The sequence below is a fragment of the Papio anubis genome, chromosome 2 (genome assembly GCF_008728515.1).
Source record: "Papio anubis isolate 15944 chromosome 2, Panubis1.0, whole genome shotgun sequence".
Classification (NCBI taxonomy): Eukaryota; Metazoa; Chordata; class Mammalia; order Primates; family Cercopithecidae; genus Papio; species Papio anubis.
Genome location: NC_044977.1, coordinates 54,665,046 through 54,685,921, shown reverse-complemented (window position 1 = coordinate 54,685,921; position 20,876 = coordinate 54,665,046). Strand labels below are relative to the sequence as shown.

General features: G+C 42.1%; 1 protein-coding gene and 1 pseudogene across 1 annotated transcript in view; one reads left to right on the top strand and one right to left on the bottom strand.

The window, feature by feature from the left end:
- Window positions 1–20,876, top strand: part of FANCD2 (FA complementation group D2) — a 75,831-nt gene that overhangs the window by 17,548 nt on the left and 37,407 nt on the right. The window contains 9 exon segments of the mRNA XM_031663134.1: window positions 368–468; window positions 1,116–1,224; window positions 1,469–1,483; window positions 1,486–1,506; window positions 6,204–6,347; window positions 7,535–7,669; window positions 9,423–9,554; window positions 12,873–12,983; window positions 19,614–19,723. Of these exon segments, the coding sequence (XP_031518994.1) occupies window positions 368–468; window positions 1,116–1,224; window positions 1,469–1,483; window positions 1,486–1,506; window positions 6,204–6,347; window positions 7,535–7,669; window positions 9,423–9,554; window positions 12,873–12,983; window positions 19,614–19,723 (878 nt within the window).
- Window positions 16,707–17,142, bottom strand: LOC100998066 (annotated as a pseudogene).

Here is a 20,876-nt window from a genome sequence, read left to right as displayed (position 1 = left end):
CTAGATAAAGCAACTTAAGTTAATAAGTGCCAATTGCTCTTCTCTGTCCCCAGACTGAGAATACTGACTAATCCGCATAGCATTCAGAGGAGAGAATGGAGCTATTCAACAGATTCATTATTCTGTATAAGCTGCTATAAGTTACATTTACTCTTTCTGTGTAGTACCTCACAGAATTCTGAAATTTTGGGTATGACGCTCTATGACATTGCATTAACTATTCTCACAACTCTATTTTTCAAAATGTCCAACATTTAAAATTTTTTCTTCCTCAGTCTTTCAGGAGATTGTCATGGTTGAGAGACTGGACTGTGCGTACCCATTATGAATAAGCAGAAAACCATAGTTAATATTTTATTTTCTGCAGGTAATTTCTGAGCTTCGGGAGAAGTTGGATCTGCAACATTGTGTTTTGCCATCACGGTTACAGGCTTCCCAAGTAAAGTTGAAAAGTAAAGGACGAGCAAGGTAAAGAACTCATCCTCACATAGGATGTCACAATTTTCTGACATCCCACAGTCAGAGTTAGAGCTTAATACTTACAACTACAGGCTGGGCACGGTGGTTCACGCCTATAATCCCAGCACTTTGGGAGGCCGAGACAGGCGGATCACGAGGTCAGGAGATCGAGACCATCCTGGCTAACACGGTGAAACCCTGTCTCTACTAAAAAATACAAAAAACTAGCCGGGTGACGTGGCGGGTGCCTGTAGTCCCAGCTACTCAGGAGGCTGAGGCAGGAGAATGGCGTAAACCCGGGAGGCGGAGCTTGCAGTGAGCTGAGATCTGGCCACTGCACTCCAGCCTGGGTGACAGAGCAAGACTCCGTCTCAAAAAAAAAAACTTACAACTACAAATAATGGTACTATTATGACATTTACATCTAGTATTGTATAGTGTTTCAAATTACATATATGTATGTGATTATGTCTGCGTTTATATGTTTTCTTAGCTTATCTGACCACCCCACAGACTACAGTGCAAGTTTATTAGCCATCTTATATGTGAGGTTGTCATTTGCTTCAGTATACATGGCTACTAAGCAGGAACTCAGATCTTGTAAGTTCTTTTCTGGTAGGTAGAACAGTAATTTGTTTCCTCTCTGCTACTTGTAGTTCCTCAGGAAATCAAGAAAGCAGCGATCAGAGCTGTATTATTCTCCTCTTTGATGTAATAAAGTCAGCTATTAGATATGAGAAAACCATTTCAGAAGCCTGGATTGGGGTGGAGATCTTTGGAACTTTGATTATCAAGGAGTGAAAAATGAGTGGCAATTAGTGATGATGTATAACTGTCATTGAGGTAGCTTTGAAATAAAAATCTCAAAAGTCATTCAAGTGGAAATGATAGCTGATGGCTGCCACATGGACACATTTGGCTCTTGGATGATTATAACAGGCTGTTATAAGATGAAATATGCAGTTTCATTGATGTGTCGAATATTTTTGTGACTATCCTGTTTTTTCAGGCAATTGAAAACACTCGGCCTCAGTGTCTGAACACAAGGTAATGTTCATGTATCATGCATTTTCAGTATTGCAGATCTAAAAGTAATGACATTGGCTAGCTTTGCCTTCCCGCTTTCTTTCCCTCCCTCTAGTCACTCTTTTTTCTCTTCTAGTTGCTCTAATAAACATTAGCTGTCTGGGGAAGATAATCTGAGGGGGGCACTGGCCAGATAGCCTGCCCCTACTCACTTGGCTATAAAATAAGTTTCCACAGTATCCATAAGGGAAATACTAACAGTGTAACTAAGCATATCAAGATGCAGCCAAAGAAGCCAAGTCCCCACTGATGAGATGAAGAAAATAACCACCTGGGAGTCTCAGGTCCCTGTATCTGCCCACTGCCCTTCCTTCCACCCAAGCAGCACCACTGTCAAGATAATGGCATTCCATGTTTTATTTTATTTGCCCATGTAGACCTGGGACTGGGAGTAAATCAGTCTGTCCACTGTCAAGGCAGTGGTACTGGATCTTACGTCTCTAATCTAGAAGTACCTTCCATCAGAAAGCCAGATGGTTGGCTGGGTGCTGTGGCTCACATTTATAATCCCAGTACTTCGGGAGGCAGATCATCTGAGGTCAGGAGTTTGAGACCAGCCTAGCCAATGTAGTGAAACCCTGTCTCTAAAAGAAAATAAAAAAATAAAAAAATTAGCCTGGCCTGGTGTCACGCACCACTGCACTCCAGCCTGGGCAACAGTGCAAGACTCCATCTCAAAAAAAAAAAAAGCCAGATGATTGAGTTCCTTAGGTTTTGATTGGTTGCCTTTAAAGATTTTTCTTTGGTTGGAATCTGTTTTGTGGGATTTTTGTTAGTTGTGTTAGCCAATTTTTGGATGACTATCTTAAAAACTTTCATGATGCCGAATAAAGCAATGAAAATTCAGAATTTTTTCTGGTGAAAAGTATCAAAGTACTCCAACACACTGTTTTTGGTTTTGGATAAACATAAATTTACCACCGTGGCTGCCTGCATTCCTATTTTTACATATTTGTAATCATTGTATAAATATAATTTCTATTCTTATTTTTTTCTTTGCATTTTGTCTCCTGTCATAAATATTTCAAGTGTCTGCTTTGTCTTCATTATTATCTTTAATGACTGTATTCTGGTCTAATAACTCTCAATTTTGGTGTCCTCAGGAGTGGGACAATCAGTTAAGAGAAGCAGTAAAATTTGTTTTGTTTTTTCTTGTTTGTCCTGCTTTCCTTTTTAACTGTTTTTTTTTTTTTTTTTTTCCCCCTGGAAGCATAGACTCAAGTTGCCCTGAATACACTCCGAATGTTTTCTCTTTTTTGGTCTTGTTTTGTTTTTCAAGAGACTAAGTCTTGCTCTGTCACCCAAGCTGGAGTGCAGTGGTAGCATCATAGCTCCCTGCAGCCTCAAACTCCTGGGTTCAAGTGATCCTCCCACCTCAGTCTTCGGAGTAGCTGGGACTACAGGCAAGCACCACCAGGCCTGGCTAATTGTTTTTTTTATTTATTTATTATTTTTATTATTTTTTTTTTTTGAGATGGTGTTTCGCTCTTTTGCCTAGGCTAGAGTGATGTGGCACAATCTCAGCTCACTACAACCTCCGCCCCCTGGGTTTAAGCAGTTCTCCTGCCTCAGCCTCCCTAGTAGCTGGGATTATAGGTGCCCGCCACCACGCCCAGCTAATTTTTGCATTTTTAGTAGAGACGGGATTTCACCATGTTGGCCAGGCTGGTCTCAAACTCCTGACCTCAGGTGATCTGCCCACCTCAACCTCCCAAAGTGCTGGGATTACAGGTATGACCCACCATGCCAGGCCAATTTTTTTATTTTTTATATAGATGAGGTCTTGCTGTGTTGCCCAGACTGGTCTGAAATTTTTTTTTTTTTTTTTTTTTGAGACAGAGTCTCATTCTGTCGCCCAGGCTGGAGTGCAGTGGCGTGATCTCGGCTTACTGCAAGCTCCGCCTCCCGGGTTCATGCCATTCTCCTGCCTCAGCCTCCTGAGTAGCTGGGACTACAGGTGCCTGCAACCTCGCCTGGCTAATTTTTTTTTTTTTTGTATTTTTAGTAGAGACAGAGTTTCACCGTGTTAGCCAGGATGGTCTTGACCTCCTGACCTCGTGATCTGCCTGCCTCAGCCTGCCAAAGTGCTGGGATTACAGGCGTGAGCTACTGCACCCGGCATGGTCTCAACTTTTTAGCTTCAAGTGATCCTCCTGCTTGGGCCTCCCAAAGTGCTGGGATTATAGGCATAAGCCACTGCTCCCAGCCCTCAAATTTTTCTTTTTTAAACTTAGGTAAACAAGCTAATTGTGGAGAAAAACCCACAAGGAAACTGCAGATGTAAAAAATACAGTTTTTCTCCACTCTCTGTCCCATTCCTCAGGGATAATCATCCTAAATTTTTTCTCTTCATATACAAGCTGTAATTGCGTGGAAGTACAGGTGTACTCTTATACCTACACATATATATGTTTATATATTGTTTTTACAAAAGCAGAATCTTAACTATGATTATGGGTGGTGGTGGTGGTGTTTAAAGAGACAGGGTCTCACTCTGTCACCAGGCTGGAGTGCAGTGGCATAATCATAGCTCACTGTTGCCTCCACCTCCTGGGCTCAAGTGAGCCTCCCTCCTCAGCCTCCCAAAACAGTGGGATTATAGGCATGAACCACCATGCCCAGCCTGATTATCCTTTTGCAGGTTGCTGTTTTTTCCACTTCATATCAGGAATGTCTTTTCTCTGTCAAAAAATATAGTATGGCTCAGCAGTCCCGAACCTTTTTGGCACCAGGGACTGGTTTCATGGAAGAGAGTTTTTCCACATCCATGAAATCATGAAATCGTGTCAGGGCATGAACAGTTCATGAACAGTCAGGATGAAACAGTTCCACCTTAGATCATCAGGCACTACTTAGATTCTCATAAGGAATGTGCAGCCTAGATCAGTGCATGTGCAGTTCACAATAGGGTTCACACTCCCATGAGAATCTAATGCTGCCGCTATTCTGACAGGAGAAGGATCTCAGGTGGTAATGCCCACTTGACCGCCCCTCACCTCCTGCTGTGCAGCTTGGTTCCTAGCAGACCACAGACTCTGTGGTCCAGGGGTTGCGGACCCCTGGTCTAGCTTATTCTTTTTGTTTGTTTGTTAATTTTTTAATTAAAATTTTTTTTTTTTAGATAAAGCTTTGCTCTGTCACTTAGGCTAGAGTGCAATGGCATAATCTTGGCTCACTGTAACCTCCACCTCCCAGGTATAAGTGATTCACTTGCCACAGCTTCCCAAGTAGCTGGGATTACAGGCACCTGCCACCATGACTGACTAATTTTTTTGTGAGTATTTTTGGTAGAGATGGGGCTTCACCATGTTGGCCAGGCTAGTCTCAAACTCCTGACCTCAGGTAATCTGCCCACCTCAGCCTCCCAAAGTGCTGGGATTACAGGCATGAGCCACCATACCCTGCATGGCTTATTCTTTTTGATGACTGTGTAATAGTCCAAAAATTAAAATAACTCTATCATAATTTATTGAACCTTTCCCGTATTGATGGGCATTTATAGTCTTTCCAATTTTTACAAAGTAATTTTCCTTTTTTTTTTTTTTTGATACAAGTTCTTGCTCTGTCACCCAGGCTCCAATGCAGTGGCTCGATCTTGGCTCACTGCAACCTCTGGTACCCGGGTTCAAGCAATTCTCCTGCCTCAGCTTCCCAACTAGCTGGGATTACAGGTGCGTGCCACCTTGCCCGGCTAAGTTTTGTATTTTTAGTGGAGACGGAGTTTCAGCATCTTGGCCAGGCTGGTCTTGAACTCCTGACCTCATGATCCACCTGTCTCGGCCTCCCAAATTGCTGGGATTACAGGCGTGAGCCACCTCGCCTGGCCTAGTAATTTTCCTAATAATAGTGAAAATACATACTGTAGTTGACAACAAATACACACTGGAGTTGGCAAGTGATTGAATCTTTCTTTTAATAAATGTCAAAATGTTCAGAGTTACATCTGTAATAATATCACTTTCATGTATATTGCTCTGTATTTTTTTTTTTTGAGACAGAGTCTCGCTTAGTCGCCCAGGCTGGAGTGCAGTGGCGCGATCTCGGCTCACTGCAAGCTCCGCCTCCCGGGTTCACACCATTCTCCTGCCTCAGCCTCCCCAGCAGCTGGGACTACAGGCGCACGCCGCCACACCCGGCTAATTTTTTGTGTTTTTAGTAGAGACGGGGTTTCACCGTATTAGCCAGGATGGTCTTGATCTCCTGACCTTGTGATCTGCCTGCCTTGGCCTCCCAAAGTGCTGGGATTACAGGCATGAGCCACCATGCCCGGCCTGCTCTGTATTCTTGTATTTTTTTTTGGTTGGTTTCCTTTTTGTGGAGAACGGGGTCTCGCTATATTACCCAGGCAGGTCTCGAACTCCTGGGCTCAAGCTATCCTCTCACCTCTGCCTCCCTGAGAGCTGGGATTACAGGCGTGAGCCACCGCGCCCGGTTGCTCTGTATTCTTAAGAGGTACTAGTGGTTAATAGTTGTGGCACTTTATTTCTCTGAAAAATATTTCTGGGTTTTGTGAAAAGTGTAGATACTCCCAGGGGAGTGTGTGGAACAAATGAGCATTATCCATTCTGTGTTTTAACGGGGAAAAGCTGCTGTTTCATTGTAGCGAATGTACTGATTTGTTAACTGTTTTTCTATTATTGCCTATTTATTGACAATAGGTGTTTGACCTGGTGATGCTTTTCATCATCTATAGCACCAATACTCAGACAAAGAAGTACATTGAAAGGGTGCTAAGAAATAAGATTCGATCAGGCTGCATTCAAGAACAGCTGCTCCAGAGTACATTCTCTGTTCATTACTTAGTAAGTGTCAGAGACTATTGATCTTTAATCTAAAACGGAAAGCTTTATAGCTCCCATGTAAAATTTTATCTTATTTCAGTCCATTGTTCAAACCCATTGAGATTTTTGAATTTTATTTTTGCATTAATTATTTTAATTGTCTATCTCAATGCAGTTTGCAACTTTGACAAACTGACCGTCCGTATCCTATTTAAGTAGCTTACAGAAACTTTGAGGGGTAAAGGACCAGCCTGTAGAAACTAGTAGAAACGTAAATATGAACCTATTTTTGAACTATCACTCTTTGGCCATTCAAAACTGTGGAATTTAGGTGATAATTCCTCTGTAAATGTAAATTATTCAAAGTGGAATTTTATAAGCTGGGAATAGTGTTTTGCCAGCTGAACATTCAGGGTATTAACAGTATAGAACTTAGAAAACTGGATGGGCCAGTCGTTTGGGGTTTGGGTTAGGAGCTCATGAGAATACCTCATTGGGTCTTAAATTTTACATTTAGGTATAGATTTAGCAGTTGTATTATTTTATCTTGCAGTTCTTTCTGTGTTTATTTCTGCCAGTTGTATATGTTTTGGGCTATAATTTTCTAGACACAGAAACTATATGTAATTTTTCATTGTATTTTCCCCAATAAAGCATTATACCCAGCTGAGTATAAGATTTTTAAAACTTACGGTATCAATAAAGAAGCTATGTTTATTAACTGGTTAGTCTGGGTCTATTAATGTCTATGTATATTGCATTATTGGTGGGGTATGATCACTTCTCTTCTTGATCTTCTTTTAAAAAAAATCAGTTTAGTTAGCATTGAACCTTATAGACCAACTTCAAATTACAAGCAAGGTGGAACATCCCTGGGGGGGTAGTGTGATTGCATGGGGAAACTGGAATTTAGAAGAGCTGGCCTCCAATCCCAAATTGAGCAGATAGGAACGTACTATTAGGCTTATAATTTAACTTCTTTGAGCTTAAAGGTCAATTATTATCCAAACGTGGAATCCCATTGATGCTGAGAGTAATCTCGGAATGGTGAAGGATTATTTTTGTGTAAAGCAAAGATTAAGATTTCTCAAGTTAAAATGAGAGTTAGAGAGGAGAAGTCTGACATTCCAAAAGGATAAGCAACTCTTAGCTTGTGTACTAACTGCTTCTTATAGCTCCTTTTCTCTCTGTACTCTTCCCCACTCAAGGTTCTTAAGGATATGTGTTCATCCATTCTGTCGCTGGCTCAGAGTTTGCTTCACTCTCTAGACCAGAGTATAATTTCATTTGGCAGTCTCCTATACAAATATGCATTTAAGTTTTTTGACACGTATTGCCAGCAGGTATGTTGAAGCTTTTATTTTGGCAAGGAGGGAACAGGGGAAGGGAAAATAATCTGATGTTTATTTTTTGTTGATTGGAACTTACTGAAGGGGAAGGAACTCTGAACTGGGACTCAGGAAAGCTCAATTCTAGTCCCAGCCTTGATGAAATGAAGAGACTTGACTGGTGGATCTAACTCTATGTTCTGAGCTCTAAAATTCTGTGTGAAATTAAGATCCAGATCTATTTCAAAACATGAGACACTTGTTTTGTTTTGAGACGGAGTTTTGCTCTTCATGTCCAGGCTGGAGTGCAGTGGCGTGATCTCGGCTCACTGCAACTTTCGCCTCCCAGGTTCAAGCGATTCTCCTGTCTCAGCCTCCTGAATAGCTGTGATTAAAGGCACACACCACCACAGCTGGCTAATTTTTTGTATTTTTAGTAGAGACAGGGTTTCACCATGTTGGCCAGGCTGGTCTCGAACTCCTGACCTCAGGTGATCTGCCTGCCCTGGCCTCTCAAAGTGCTGAGATTACAGGCATGAGCCATCAGGCCCAGCCAAGACACATTTTAACAGCATATATCCAGAGAGGAGGGACTGTATTTGTGGAAAATGTTTATGAAAGCAAGTAAAGAACAGTGTCTTATTTTGTATTTTTACATATATTCTTCCTATTATTGACAATGTTAAAACACATTTGAATGGAAATTTTAAAATGAAGATTTGTAAAAAGATTTTAAACATTTAAAGTAGAGCAGTAGTTGCAGCTAACATGAGGTAGCTGCTGCAGTTGAGAATATAATTCTGTTATGACTATTACACAGTGACAGTATAAAGGGAGACTGGCATCTAAGACATTTTTGAACCCTCTTAATGTCTTAGAGACCCTATCATGATCCATGTTTGCTTGGAAACATGCAAGTCTAGCCTGTACTATATAAAGAAAATCTGTGTTTTTTGTTCTTGAGATCGGACTATTTAAATACCATAGGTTTGATTCGCCACTGCAAGCCCTCCCGGTTTACCATTCTCCTGCCTCATTCTTTTCTCAAGTAGCTGGGATGGTGCCCACACTTCAGCTAGTTTTTGTTTTTTTTTTTTTTTTTTTTTTGAGTCGGAGTCTCGCTTGTCGCCCCAGGTTGGAGTGCAGTGGCCGACCAGCTCACTGCAAGCCCGCCTCCTGGGTCTTACGCCATTCTCCTGCCTCAGCCTCCCGGCAGCTGGGACTATAGGTGCCCTCACCACCGCCTCGGGCTAGTTTGTATTTTTGTAGAGACGGGTTTCACCGTGGTTAGCCAGGCTGGGTCTCGATCTCCTGACCTCGTGATCTGCCTGTCTCGGCCTCCCAAAGTGCTGCTGGGATTACAGGCTTGAGCCACCGCTACCGGGCCGCTAGCCCTTCCTTGAGTGCCATCATTTTGAGAAATTTCTAACTGATCTTGTAACAACCTCAATCTGCAAAGGGTAAAATTTAACCCATGTGGGAACAAGAAAAGAGGAAAAACTATGCCAAGGAGCAAAATCAGGAGGGAATAGGTAGTGCTCACCGACAAAATATGGAAATAGGTCAAGACAGGGATGCCAAAGTTACACTGGCATATTCCTAAATCTCCCCAGCTTCAAATAATACTTGTTCAGATAATAGATGATGGGATTGGGTTGATTTCAGATTTTAATGAAGTAGAGATTGGAGAGGCCTTGGGGGTGAATCCCTTTAGAATGGCCATTCCATACTTTGTTTTACATTGTCCTGTTGACTCTCCTCTGTATAGGAGGTGGTTGGTGCCTTAGTGACCCATATCTGCAGTGGGAATGAAGCTGAAGTTGATACTGCGTTAGATGTCCTCCTAGAGTTGGTAGTGTTAAACCCGTCTGCTATGATGATGAATGCTGTCTTTGTAAAGGTATCTTATTGGCTTCTTTTACTTTAGATATTGAATACTGTAATTGGTGGGAGGAGGTGGGAAGGAGGTGAGATGATGGGCAAGTAATATAAATAAAAAGTGACTATTCTATCTATGTGTTGATTCATTCAGCACACACTTCTTTATGCCTAACCTACAGGCTAAGCTTTATTCTGGGTGCTGTGGGTGTAAAGTAAGTCCTTGCCTTTAATGTTAAAGACTAAGACACCTAAGCAAGTCACTATAAATACAACATGGTGAATTCTCTGGTAAAGTACTATAGCTAAAACAGAGCAAGAATAATTAAATTTAGCCTGGGAAGCTGGAGAATTCTTCAAAGAGACAATTTGAGTGATTGCTGAAGGATGGGAATGGCTGACAAGAGAAAGTATGGGAAGTGTGTTCTAGGCAGAGAAGAGTTTGAGCAGAAACAAACTGGTGCCCAAGTCAGTGGTATGACTGAGGAATGAGAAGCAAACAAGCATGACTGGAGAATAGGATATATATGGAGAAGAGTGATGGGAGGCGAGGCTGGTAAGACATAGGACAGGCCCATTTGCAAAGAGTCTCAAATAACATGCTAAAGAGTTTCAACTTTATTTTCTAGACAATAGGGAGCTATTACCAGTTTTTACACAGAGTTGACTTAATCTGCTCAGCATTCAGAGATAACTCAGTAGGCTATATGATGGGTGGATTAGAGACTGCTGAAAGGGTCTAAGGGAGTGAGAGTAAGGGCCAGATTTTACTCACGGGAATGTAGAAGAAATGATGGCTTAAAAGACAGTTTGGTGTTAGAATTAACATGACTTGGTGACTGTTAAGAATATGTGCCGGGCGCAGTGGCTCACGCCTGTAATCCCAGCACTTAGGGAGGCCGAGACGGGCGGATCACGAGGTCAGGAGATCGAGACCAGCCTGACTAACACGGTGAAACCCCGTCTCTACCAAAAAAAAAATACAAAAAACTAGCCGGGCAAGGTGGCGGGCGCCTGTAGTCCCAGTTACTTGGGAGGCTGAGGCAGGAGAATGGCGTGAACCCGGGAGGCAGAGCTTGCAGTGAGCTGAGATCCGGCCACTGCACTCCAGCCTGGGTGACAGAGCAAGACTCTGTCTCAAAAAAAAAAAAAAAAAAAAAAAAAAAAAGAATATGTGGCAGGTGCGGTGGCTCATGCCTGTAATCCCAGCACTTTGGGAGGCCAAGATGGGCAGATCACGAGGTCAGGAGATTGAGACCATCCTGGCTAACACGGTGAAACCCCGTCTCTACTAAAAACACAAAAATTAGCTGGGCGTGGTGGTGGGCACCTGTAGTCCCAGCTCCTCTGGAGGCTGAGGCAGGAGAATGACTTGAACCTGGGAGGCGGAGCTTGCAGTGAGCCGAGATCATGCCACTGCACTCCAGCCTGGGCGACAGAGCAAGACTCCGTCTCAAAAAAAAAAAAGAAGAGAGAGAATATGTGGCAATGAGAAACAGGAAAACTAGGTCCTAGTTTTTTGTGTTAGGAAACCAGGTGGATGGTTGTGCTGTTTCCGGAGACCAGGAGGGGAGTGCGTCTTCTGTAGGAAGTATGATGAGTTCACTATGGGATAGCCACATGTAGATGGTTAGTGGATAGTTGGAAATTCTGGTTTGGAACCCTGTGGGGCACCCTTTGGTGGAAGATTTAGTTTGGGTATTCAGAACCATATAAATGTGAGCTCAACTGAGGTAATTTTGAGGCAGAAGACCATAGAAGCTTAGAAGAGGACAGCTGGGCACGGTGGCTCACGCCTGTAATCCCAGCACTTTGGGAGGCCGAGGCGGACGGATCACCTGAGGTTGGGAGTTCGAGACCAGCCTGACCAACACGGAGAAACCCCCTCCTCTACTAAAAATACAAAAATTAGTCGGGCGTGGTGGTGCATGCCTGTAATTCCAGCTACTTGGGAGGCTGAGGCAGGAGAATCATTTGAACCCAGGAGGTGGAGGCTGCAGTGAGCTGAGATCATGCCATCACACTCCAGCTTAGGCGAGAAGAGCGAAACTCTGTCAAAACAAACAAACAAACAAAAAAAGAGCGAGGGATTTATCTCAGTGCTGGATACTGTAGAGGTTGAAGGTGGAGCAGAGGCTATTGTCTTTGGCAATTATGATACCTCTGGCAACCTCTGAGAGAACAGTGTTAATTGAATTATAAGGTTGGAAGCCAGAGAGCAGTAACTTGAAGACTTGGGGAATAGAGTCAATGTTGAGAAGCATCAAAGAGGACAGAATAAGAAAAGTAGCTTGAGAAAGAAGCTAATTGCAAGGGAGATTTTTTTATTTTTTGAGACGGAGTCTCACTCTGTCCCCTAGGCTGGAGTGCAGTGGCGCGATCTTGGCTCACTGCAAGCTCCGCCTCCCGGGTTCACACCGTTCTCCTGCCTCAGCCTCCCGAGTAGCTGGGACTACAGGTGCCCGCCACCACACCTGGCTAATTTTTGGTATTTTTTATAGAGACAGGGTTTGACCGTGTTAGCCAGGATGGTCTCAATCTCCTGACTTCGTGATCTGCCTGTCTCGGCCTCCCAAAGTGCTGGGATTACAAGCGTGAGCCACCGCACCTGGCTGCAAGGGAGATTTTTTTAGATGAGGAGGCTTGAGATTGCTTGTAGGCTGAGAGAAAGCATTCAATAGAGAGGAAGAAATGGAGATTTTTCAGAAATTAATTAAAAGTTTTCAAAGCTGTTTTATTACTTTATCCTCAGACAAACCATGAAAGGTAGTATAGCTATTATTACCGCCATGTTACAGATGAGAAAAGCTGAGACTTTTCCCACGGTCGCAAAGTAAGTAGTTTCCTTGTGACTCCTTCCAGATCTGTAGAGAAAGGAGAAATAATTCATGGAGTAGAAGCTGGGAAGGGATGATATGGCAAGGAATAGGGTAAAGACATAACTTTTGGTAGAATATTGTTTTCACTGAAAAAAGGGGAAAGGTGGAGGTAAGGAATACCGAGAACTGGGAGGTGCATTAGAATGACTAAGCAGTAGACGACTAAAGCCCAGGATTGTGGTTTAGAGTGAAGAGGATAACTTTATCTTTCCTGATAGTTAGTTCCTAGTCTCTGATAATAAGAGACTTAGAAAGCTGGAAGAGTTTTCTCAGTTTATTTCCAGTCTATCAAACCTTTGGGCTCTGAGCATAGCTTTTAGAACTTGAGCTTTTAAGGGAGCTAAAAAGTTTTAGATACCTGGCTATCTATGTGTGCCTCTTTTACAGGGATTTTAATGTTTTGATTTTTAAGGGAAAAATGTTAGCTGCTAGCCTCATTGTTGGCATCATTTTTTCCACAGGGCATTTTAGATTATCTGGATAACATATCCCCTCAGCAAATACGAAAACTCTTCTATGTTCTCAGCACACTGGCATTTAGTAAACAGAATGAAGCCAGCAGCCACATCCAGGTAAGAGGCAATGTTGGGAAAGATTTTTTTTTTTGAAATGGAGTCTAGCTCTGTCTCCTAGACTGGAGTGCAGTTGGCATGATCTCGGCTCAGTACAACCTCCGCCTCCTGGGTTCAAGTGATTATCCTGCCTCAGCCTCCCAGGTAGCTGGGACTACAGGCACATGCCACCATACTCGGCTAATTTTTGTATTTTTCCTATTTTGTATTAATTTTAAACCCCTTTACTTGAAATTTGCTAGGAAAAAAAACCAAACAAGCAAATGATAGATTTGCTAGTGTATAGTAGTGGAAATAGCCATAGTACCAGCATTTTTTAATTCTTACCACAAACATTAAGTGCCTATCCTGTGCCAGGCACTGATATATTAGATCCTCTGCCCTCGAAAAGCTTTGTTTATTAGGGAAGAGTTGGGTCTGTGATAAGATAACCATGAAACTGTTCAGGTTCTGAGTGCAGTGGGGACACAGAATTGCCTTGTTTCCTAAGAAACATCTCCATCTAATGTGAACTTCATGTGGGCTTGCTTTCGTTTGTGGACACCATTCACTGAAAAAGCCAGGCTGTAATCCCAGCACTTTGAGAGGCCAAGGCAGGCGAATCACATGTGCCCAGGAGTCTGAGACTAGCCTGGGCACCATGGTGAAACCCTATTTCTACAAAAACATACAAAAATTAGCCAGGTGTGGTGGCACACACCTGTAATCCTAGCTACTCAGGAGGCTGAGGTGGGAGGATCCATTGAGCCCAGGGAGTTGAGGCTCCAGTGAGCCATGATTGTGCCAGTGCACACCAGCCTGGGCAAGAGAATGAGACTCTATCTCTAAATAAATAAATAAAACAAAAGGAAGAGATTAGATTGGAATCATAACTTGTAACTCGTTTGTATCTTTAGTGCTACCTTATGGCAATAATTCATACTGGACTGTGGCTTTGAACAACCAGCATATTTTTTCTTTTTTTTTCCCCCTTTCTTGGATCCCCAGTCAGTACATTTTTTTAATTAAAAAAAAATTTTTTTGGACTAGGTAATATACATGTGTCATACAAAATTCAAAACATATAGAAGGGTATCCATTGAAAAATAACTCTCACTTCTTCTCTCCTCTAGGCACCTGGTTTGTCTTCCACTTTATAACCTTCTGAGACATTCTCAGAATTTACAAATTTGTATTTACCTGTAGTTTCCTTTCCCTTTTTGTTCTACATCTTACCTTTTGCATTTAGCAGTTTATTTTGGAGATTCCTTCAAATCAGCAATATAAAGCTACTTCATCATTGTATTTTATTTTTGAATTTTGATAAAATACACATAACATAAAATAGAATATTTAAGCTGTTTTTAAGGGTACAATTTAGTAGCATTAAGTATATTCACAGTGTTATACAACCATTACCACTATCCATTTCTAGAACTTTCTGATCGTCCCAAGCAAACTTTGTACCCATTAGGCAATAATTCACCATCTTCCTCTCCCCATCCTTAATAATCACTAATCACATTCTGTCTGTGGATTCGTTCATTCTAGATGCCTCATATAAATGGAATCATACGATATGTATCCTTTTGTGTCTCACTTATTTCACTTAGCATAATATTTTCAAGGTTCATGTATGTTGTAGCATGCATCAGAACTTTATTCCCATTACAGCTGTAATAATTCCATTCTTTGTTTTTGTTGTTGTTTTGTTTTGTTTTGTAGAGACGGAGTCTCACTCTGTCACCTAGGCTTGAGTGCAATGGCACAATCTCGGCTTACCATAACCTCTGCCTCCTGGGTTCAAGCAATTCTCTTGCCTTAGCCTCCCAAGTTATAGGGGTTATAGGCGTGCACCACCACGCCTGGCTAAGTTTTATATTTTTAGTAGAGATGGGATTTTGCCATATTGGCCAGGCTGCTCTCGAACTCCTCACCTCAGGAGATCCACCTGCCTCGGCCTCCCAAAGTGCTAGGACTGCAGGCGTGAGCCACTGCGCCCAGCCCCCATTCTTTGTTTATAACACATTTTGTTTATCCATTCATCCATTGATGGACTATTGGGTTGTTTCCACCTTTTGGCCATTTGAATAATGTTGCTGTGACCATTGGTTTACAAATATTTGTTTGAGTCCCTATCTTCAGTTCTTTAGGGTATATTTCTAAGAGTGGAATTGCTTGATCATATGATGACCATATGTTTACCATTTTGAGGAACCACCAAACTGCTTTCCATAGCAGCTGCACAATTTTACATTCCCACCAACAACGTATGTAGGTTCCAATTTCTCCATATCCTGGCCAACATTTATTTTCCTTTCTTAAAAATTTCTTTTGATTTTAATTAATTAATTAATTTTAAAAATTATTATTTTTTTTAGATAGGGTCTTGCTCTGTCACCCAAGCTGCAGTGCAGTGGCGTGATCATACTTCACTGCAACCTGAAAATCCTGTGCTTAAGCAGTCTTCCCAACTCAGCCTCCTGAGTACCTGGGACTACAGGTACCTGCCACCTCGCCAGGCCCTATTTTTTAATTATAATCATCCTGATGAGTACGAAGTGGTATCTCATTGTGGTTTGATTTGCATTTCCTAATGACTAATGATGTTAAGCATCTTTTCACATACTTCTTGGCCATTTCTATATTTTTGTAGAAATGTCTATTCAAGTCCTTTACCCATTTTTGTTTGTTTTGTTTTAGAGATGGGGTCTCACTCTGTCACACACTTTGGAGTGCAGTGGTGTGATCTTGGCTCACTGCAACCTCCACCTCCTAGGCTCAAGCGATCCTCCCATGTCAGCCTCCTGAGTAGCTGGGACCACAGGTGCACACACTACCATGCCCAGCTAATTTTTTGTAAATTTGGTAGACATGAGGTTTCGTCATGTTACTCAGACTGGTCTGGAACTCTTGAGCTCAGGAGATCCACCCACCTCTGCCTCCCAAAGTGCTGGCATCACAGGCACGAGCCACTGTGCTCAGCCCTTTGCCCATTTTTATATTAGGTTTTTGTCGCCATTGAGGTATAGGAGTTATTTATATATTCTGGATATTGATCCCTTATCAGATATATGATTTGCAAATATTTTCTCCCATTCTATGGGTTTTTACTCCCTTGATAGTGTCCTTTGATGCCCAAAAGTATTTAGTTTCAATAAAGTCAAATTTATCTTTTTTTTTTCTTTTTCTTTTTCTTTTTTTTTTTTGAGATGGAGTCTCACTGTATCGCTAGGCTGGAGTGCAGTGGCGCAATCTCGGCTCACTCCAACCTCCGCCTCCCAGGTTCAAGCAATTCTTCTGCCTCCGCCTCCCCTGTAGCTGGGACTACGGGCACATGCCACAACACCCAGTTAATTTTTGTATTTTTAGTAGAGACGGGGTTTCACCATGTTGGCCAGGATGATCTCAGTCTCTTGACCTCATGATCTGCCTGTCTCAGCCTCTCAAAGTGCTGTGATTACAGGCGTGAGCTACTGCGCCCGACCTCTGTTAAGTTTTAAGATGGCACTCGCCGTCTTTGTGAAAAGTTGAACGTTACTAACGAAGTCTAATCATATTTTTAGAAGGGGTAAACAGTGATACCATTTACTGAATTGGAATTACTATTAAAATTCAAAAAACTGAAAATATTCATTTAACCACAAGCCAATCTTAGTTTTAAATGAGGACCACCCAACAAAATATTCTGTCAGTCATTCATGATCTGAATTCTGGTATATGAGATCTATTAAAAGTATGGTGCACATAAAAAAGTCATGAGACATTTGTTTTGTAATAAATAAGGCAGTGGCCAATTATTACTCATTAGTAGCTTTTTTGAGATAAGTTATCAAGTCTGCCCCTTCTGCCTTCTTAATTCCGGCAAAGATCATTTTTCTTTTTGGGATTCTCCAAATACTCCATCAGTTTATCCTCTCCCCAGGTGATGCCTTTGTTCTTCTTGGCGTCTGTGTAAGAGAATCCAATGGCCTGACCTGTCTTCCGCGCGAAGAGACCATGGAGATTAGGCCCAGTCTTGTGCTTGCCTCCCTTTTCTACCGTGTGGCACTGGGCACACTTCTTAACAAAAATCTTCTTAACTTTCTCAACATCACCCATATTTAATTCTCTTTATCGTCACTGACGCCACAAAGGTTGCCACTCCAAAGCTATGCGACCCACACTCTATCAATTTTTTTTCCTGTGTTGCTTGTCCTTTTGGTTGTCATGCTTAAGATACCATTGCAGAATCCAAGGTCATGAAGGTTTTCTTTTATTTTCTTCTAAGAGAAAGTTTTAGCTCTTAAATTCAGGTCTTTGATCCACTTTGTGTTAATTTTTGTATATAGCATATTTTAATATTTTAAGGATTTAACTTCATTCTTTTGCAGATGGATATCCAGTTTTTCCAGTGCCATTTGTTGAAAAGATGGTCCATTCACCATTGAAATGATTTTGGAACCCTTGTCAAAAATCAATTTGTCACATATATGAAGGCTTATCTTTGAACTCTGTGTTCTGTTTCATTGGTCTATATGTCTGTCCTGCCATCACCACACTGTTTTGACTACTGTAGCTTTGTATTAATATTGAAATCAGGAAGTGTGAGCCCTCCAACTTGTTTTTTTTCCAAGGTTTTGGCAGTTTGGGGTCCTGTGAAATTCCATGTGAATTTTGGTGTGGATCTTTCTATTTCTGCAAAACGTGTTGTGGGACTTTGATAAGGATTGTGCTGAATCACTTTGAATGGTATTGTCATCTTAACAATATTGAGTGTCTTCCAGTCCACAAAGACAATAGCTCTTTCCATTTGCTTATGTCTTTAAAGTTTTTCAGCAATGTTTATTTATTTTATTTTATTTTGAGACAGTGTCTGGCTCTGTCACCCAAGCTAGAGTATAGTGGCGTGATCCTGACTCACTGTATTTTTGACTTCCCAGGCTCAGGTGATCCTCCCACCCCAGCGTTCCCAGTAGCCAGGACCTCAGGCATGCACTACCACAGCTGGCTAGTTTTTGTATTTTCTGTAGAAACGAGGTTTTGCCATGTTACCAGGCTGGTCTTGAACTCCTGGGTTCAAACAATTCAGCCGCCTCAGCCTCCCAAAGTGTTAGGATGACAGGTATGAGCCACTTCACCCAGCCTTGCCTCCATGTTTAAATCTTTACCTGAGTATTTTATTCTAGTTCATTATTTTAGCTGAGCAGTCATCAACGTTATAATTTTCATATCCTTATAGAAATAATAATAAAAGGTATTATTGGCCAGGCGCGGTGGCTCACACCTGTAATCCCAGCACTTTGGGAGGCCGAGGCGGGTAGATCATGAGGTCAGGAGATCGAGACCATCCTGGCTAACACAGTGAAACCCTGTCTCTACTAAAATTACAAAAAATTAGCCAGGCGTGGTGGCAGGCACCTGTAGTCCTAGCTACTCGGGAGGCTGAGACAGGAGAATGGCGTGAACCCAGGAGGCGGAACTTGCAGTGAGCCAAGATTGTGCCACTGCGCTCCAGCCTGGGTGACAGAGCAAGACTCCATCTCAGAAAAAAATAAATAAATAAATAAAATAAAATAAAATAAAATAAAATATATTATTATTGAATGTCTGTCATGTGCCAGGCACTGTTCTATAAGGTTTTTTGGTTTTTTTGTTTTTTGTTTTTTGTTTCTAATTTAAGTTCTAGGGTACATGTGCGCAACGTGCAGGTTTGTTACATATGTATACATGTGCCATGTTGGTGTGCTGCACCCATTAACTCATCATTTACATTAGGTATATCTCCTAACGCTATCCCTCCCTGCTCCCCCGACCCCATGACAGGCCCCGGTGTGTGATGTTCCCCTTCCTGTGTCCAAGTGTTCTCATGTTCTAGAAGTTTTTTATGATTTATCTCTAATCCTTAAAACAACCTTCCCCATTTCAGGCCGGGCATGGTGGCTCACACCTGTAATCCTAGCACTTTGGGAGGCCAAGGTGGGCGGGTCACAAGGTCAGGAGATCGAGACCATCCTGGCTAACACGGTGAAACCCCGTCTCTACTAAAAATACAAAAAATTAGCCAGGCGTCGTGGTGGGCGCTTGTAGTCCCAGCTACTCAGAAGACTGAGGCAGGAGAATGGCGTGAACCCGGGAGGCGGAGCTTGCAGTGAGCCAAGATGGTGCCACTGCACTCTAGCCTGGGCAACAGAGTGAGACTCCTTCTCAAAAAAAAAAAAAAAAAAGACTTCCCCATTTCACTGATGTAAAAATTAAAACTTGGAGAGATGAATTGACTTGCTAAAGACACACAGGGCTAGTTATGGTGGTTCACACCTGTAATCCCAGCACTTTGGAAGGCCAAGGCGGGTGGATCACCTGAGGTCAGGAGTTCAACACCAGCCTAGCCAACATGGTGAAACCCCATCTCTACTGAAAATACAAAATTAGCCGGTCGTGGTGGCGGGCACCTGTAATCCCAGTTACCCAGGAGGCTGAGGCAGAAGAATCGTTTGAACTTGGGAGGCAGAGGTTGCAGTGAGCCGAGATTGTGCACTCTAGCCTGGGCAACAAGAACAAAACTCCCTCTCAAAAAAAAAAAATAAAAAACAGTTAGTAAACGATAAAAGCCATACCTTCTTTTGCTGTGCCATTCCAGCATTTTCATCTTTCTTCATCATCTCATTGCAGGATGACATGCACTTGGTGATAAGAAAGCAGCTCTCTAGCACCGTATTCAAGTACAAACTCATTGGGATTATTGGTGCTGTCACCATGGCTGGCATCATGGCAGCAGACAGGTACACATGGAAATTCTGACTTCTATGGTCTGAGATCAGTTAATCTTGCTAACTAACGAAGTGTTACATCTCATAGACATCATTTTAACAGTAGACGTTGCAACTATGAGAGAAATGAGCAAATGTGTTTTGCTACTTTTCCATGTTCTAATCGTGACTGTATATAATACCATGTATATTTTTTGCTGGATTGTGATCCTAGCTATTACAATCTGTTGAGGATTGCCTAGAGGTAAAATTCTAGAAATCTTTGCACAAAAAGGGAGCCCTGATTCTTTTAGAATGCGTTTTTCTTTATCTGCTCCTGATATAGGCACTAGACAATGCAGGTGTCTACATTGCTGTGTCATTCCTGTCGGGAACTTTATACATTTGGTACAAATAAGATCTTGTGGATTTCCCCTCACCTTGTTCCTTGAGTCCCCATTTGTAGAATCTAAAGACATATTGGTTTGGGGGCTTGATAAGATGTTGCCATTACAAACCAACATTGGATTTCAGTTCATGCTCCTTGGAAATTATTTTCTGAGACATCAGGAGACATCTTTAGAATCCACATTGTGGAATCCTAATTAGGGAAAAGGAGTCAGAGTGGTGGGAGCAAAGAAAGCAAAGACAAAGTATATAAGTCTGCCTTTTTTCATGGTGCAGGACATGCAGCCCTCTGCACCCAACTTATCACCAGACACCTGCAAGTTGGCTCACTGCAATTTTGGCATTATCAGTAATGCACAAAGCCCTCTTCAGCATACAGCATACATCATAAGTACTACTCTGTAAATCCCCAGCAAGCCTTTGTTTCCTTGCAGTCAGCTCCTCTATTGCTGGCTGCCCATTGCTTTCTTGCAATGTATTTTTATACTTTCTCTAAGAAATCTTGTCTTTCTTTACCTACAACTGTCTTAGTAAATTCTCCCCCTAACCCTACCCCAGCCGCCACCGGCTCAGATAGTCATTGCTCCCCTGTGACACACATTAATAATGGGAAGAGGTTGCAAAGTGTATTGGTTAAGAGTTCCTTCACTGAAGCCATACTGCTTGCCCAGGGTCAAATTAGCTGAATTACCTTGGGTAAGTTACTTTATTTCTCTGCCTTTATAGACTCACATCTGCAATAAGGATAATAATAGGATTTACCTCATAGAGTCGTTGA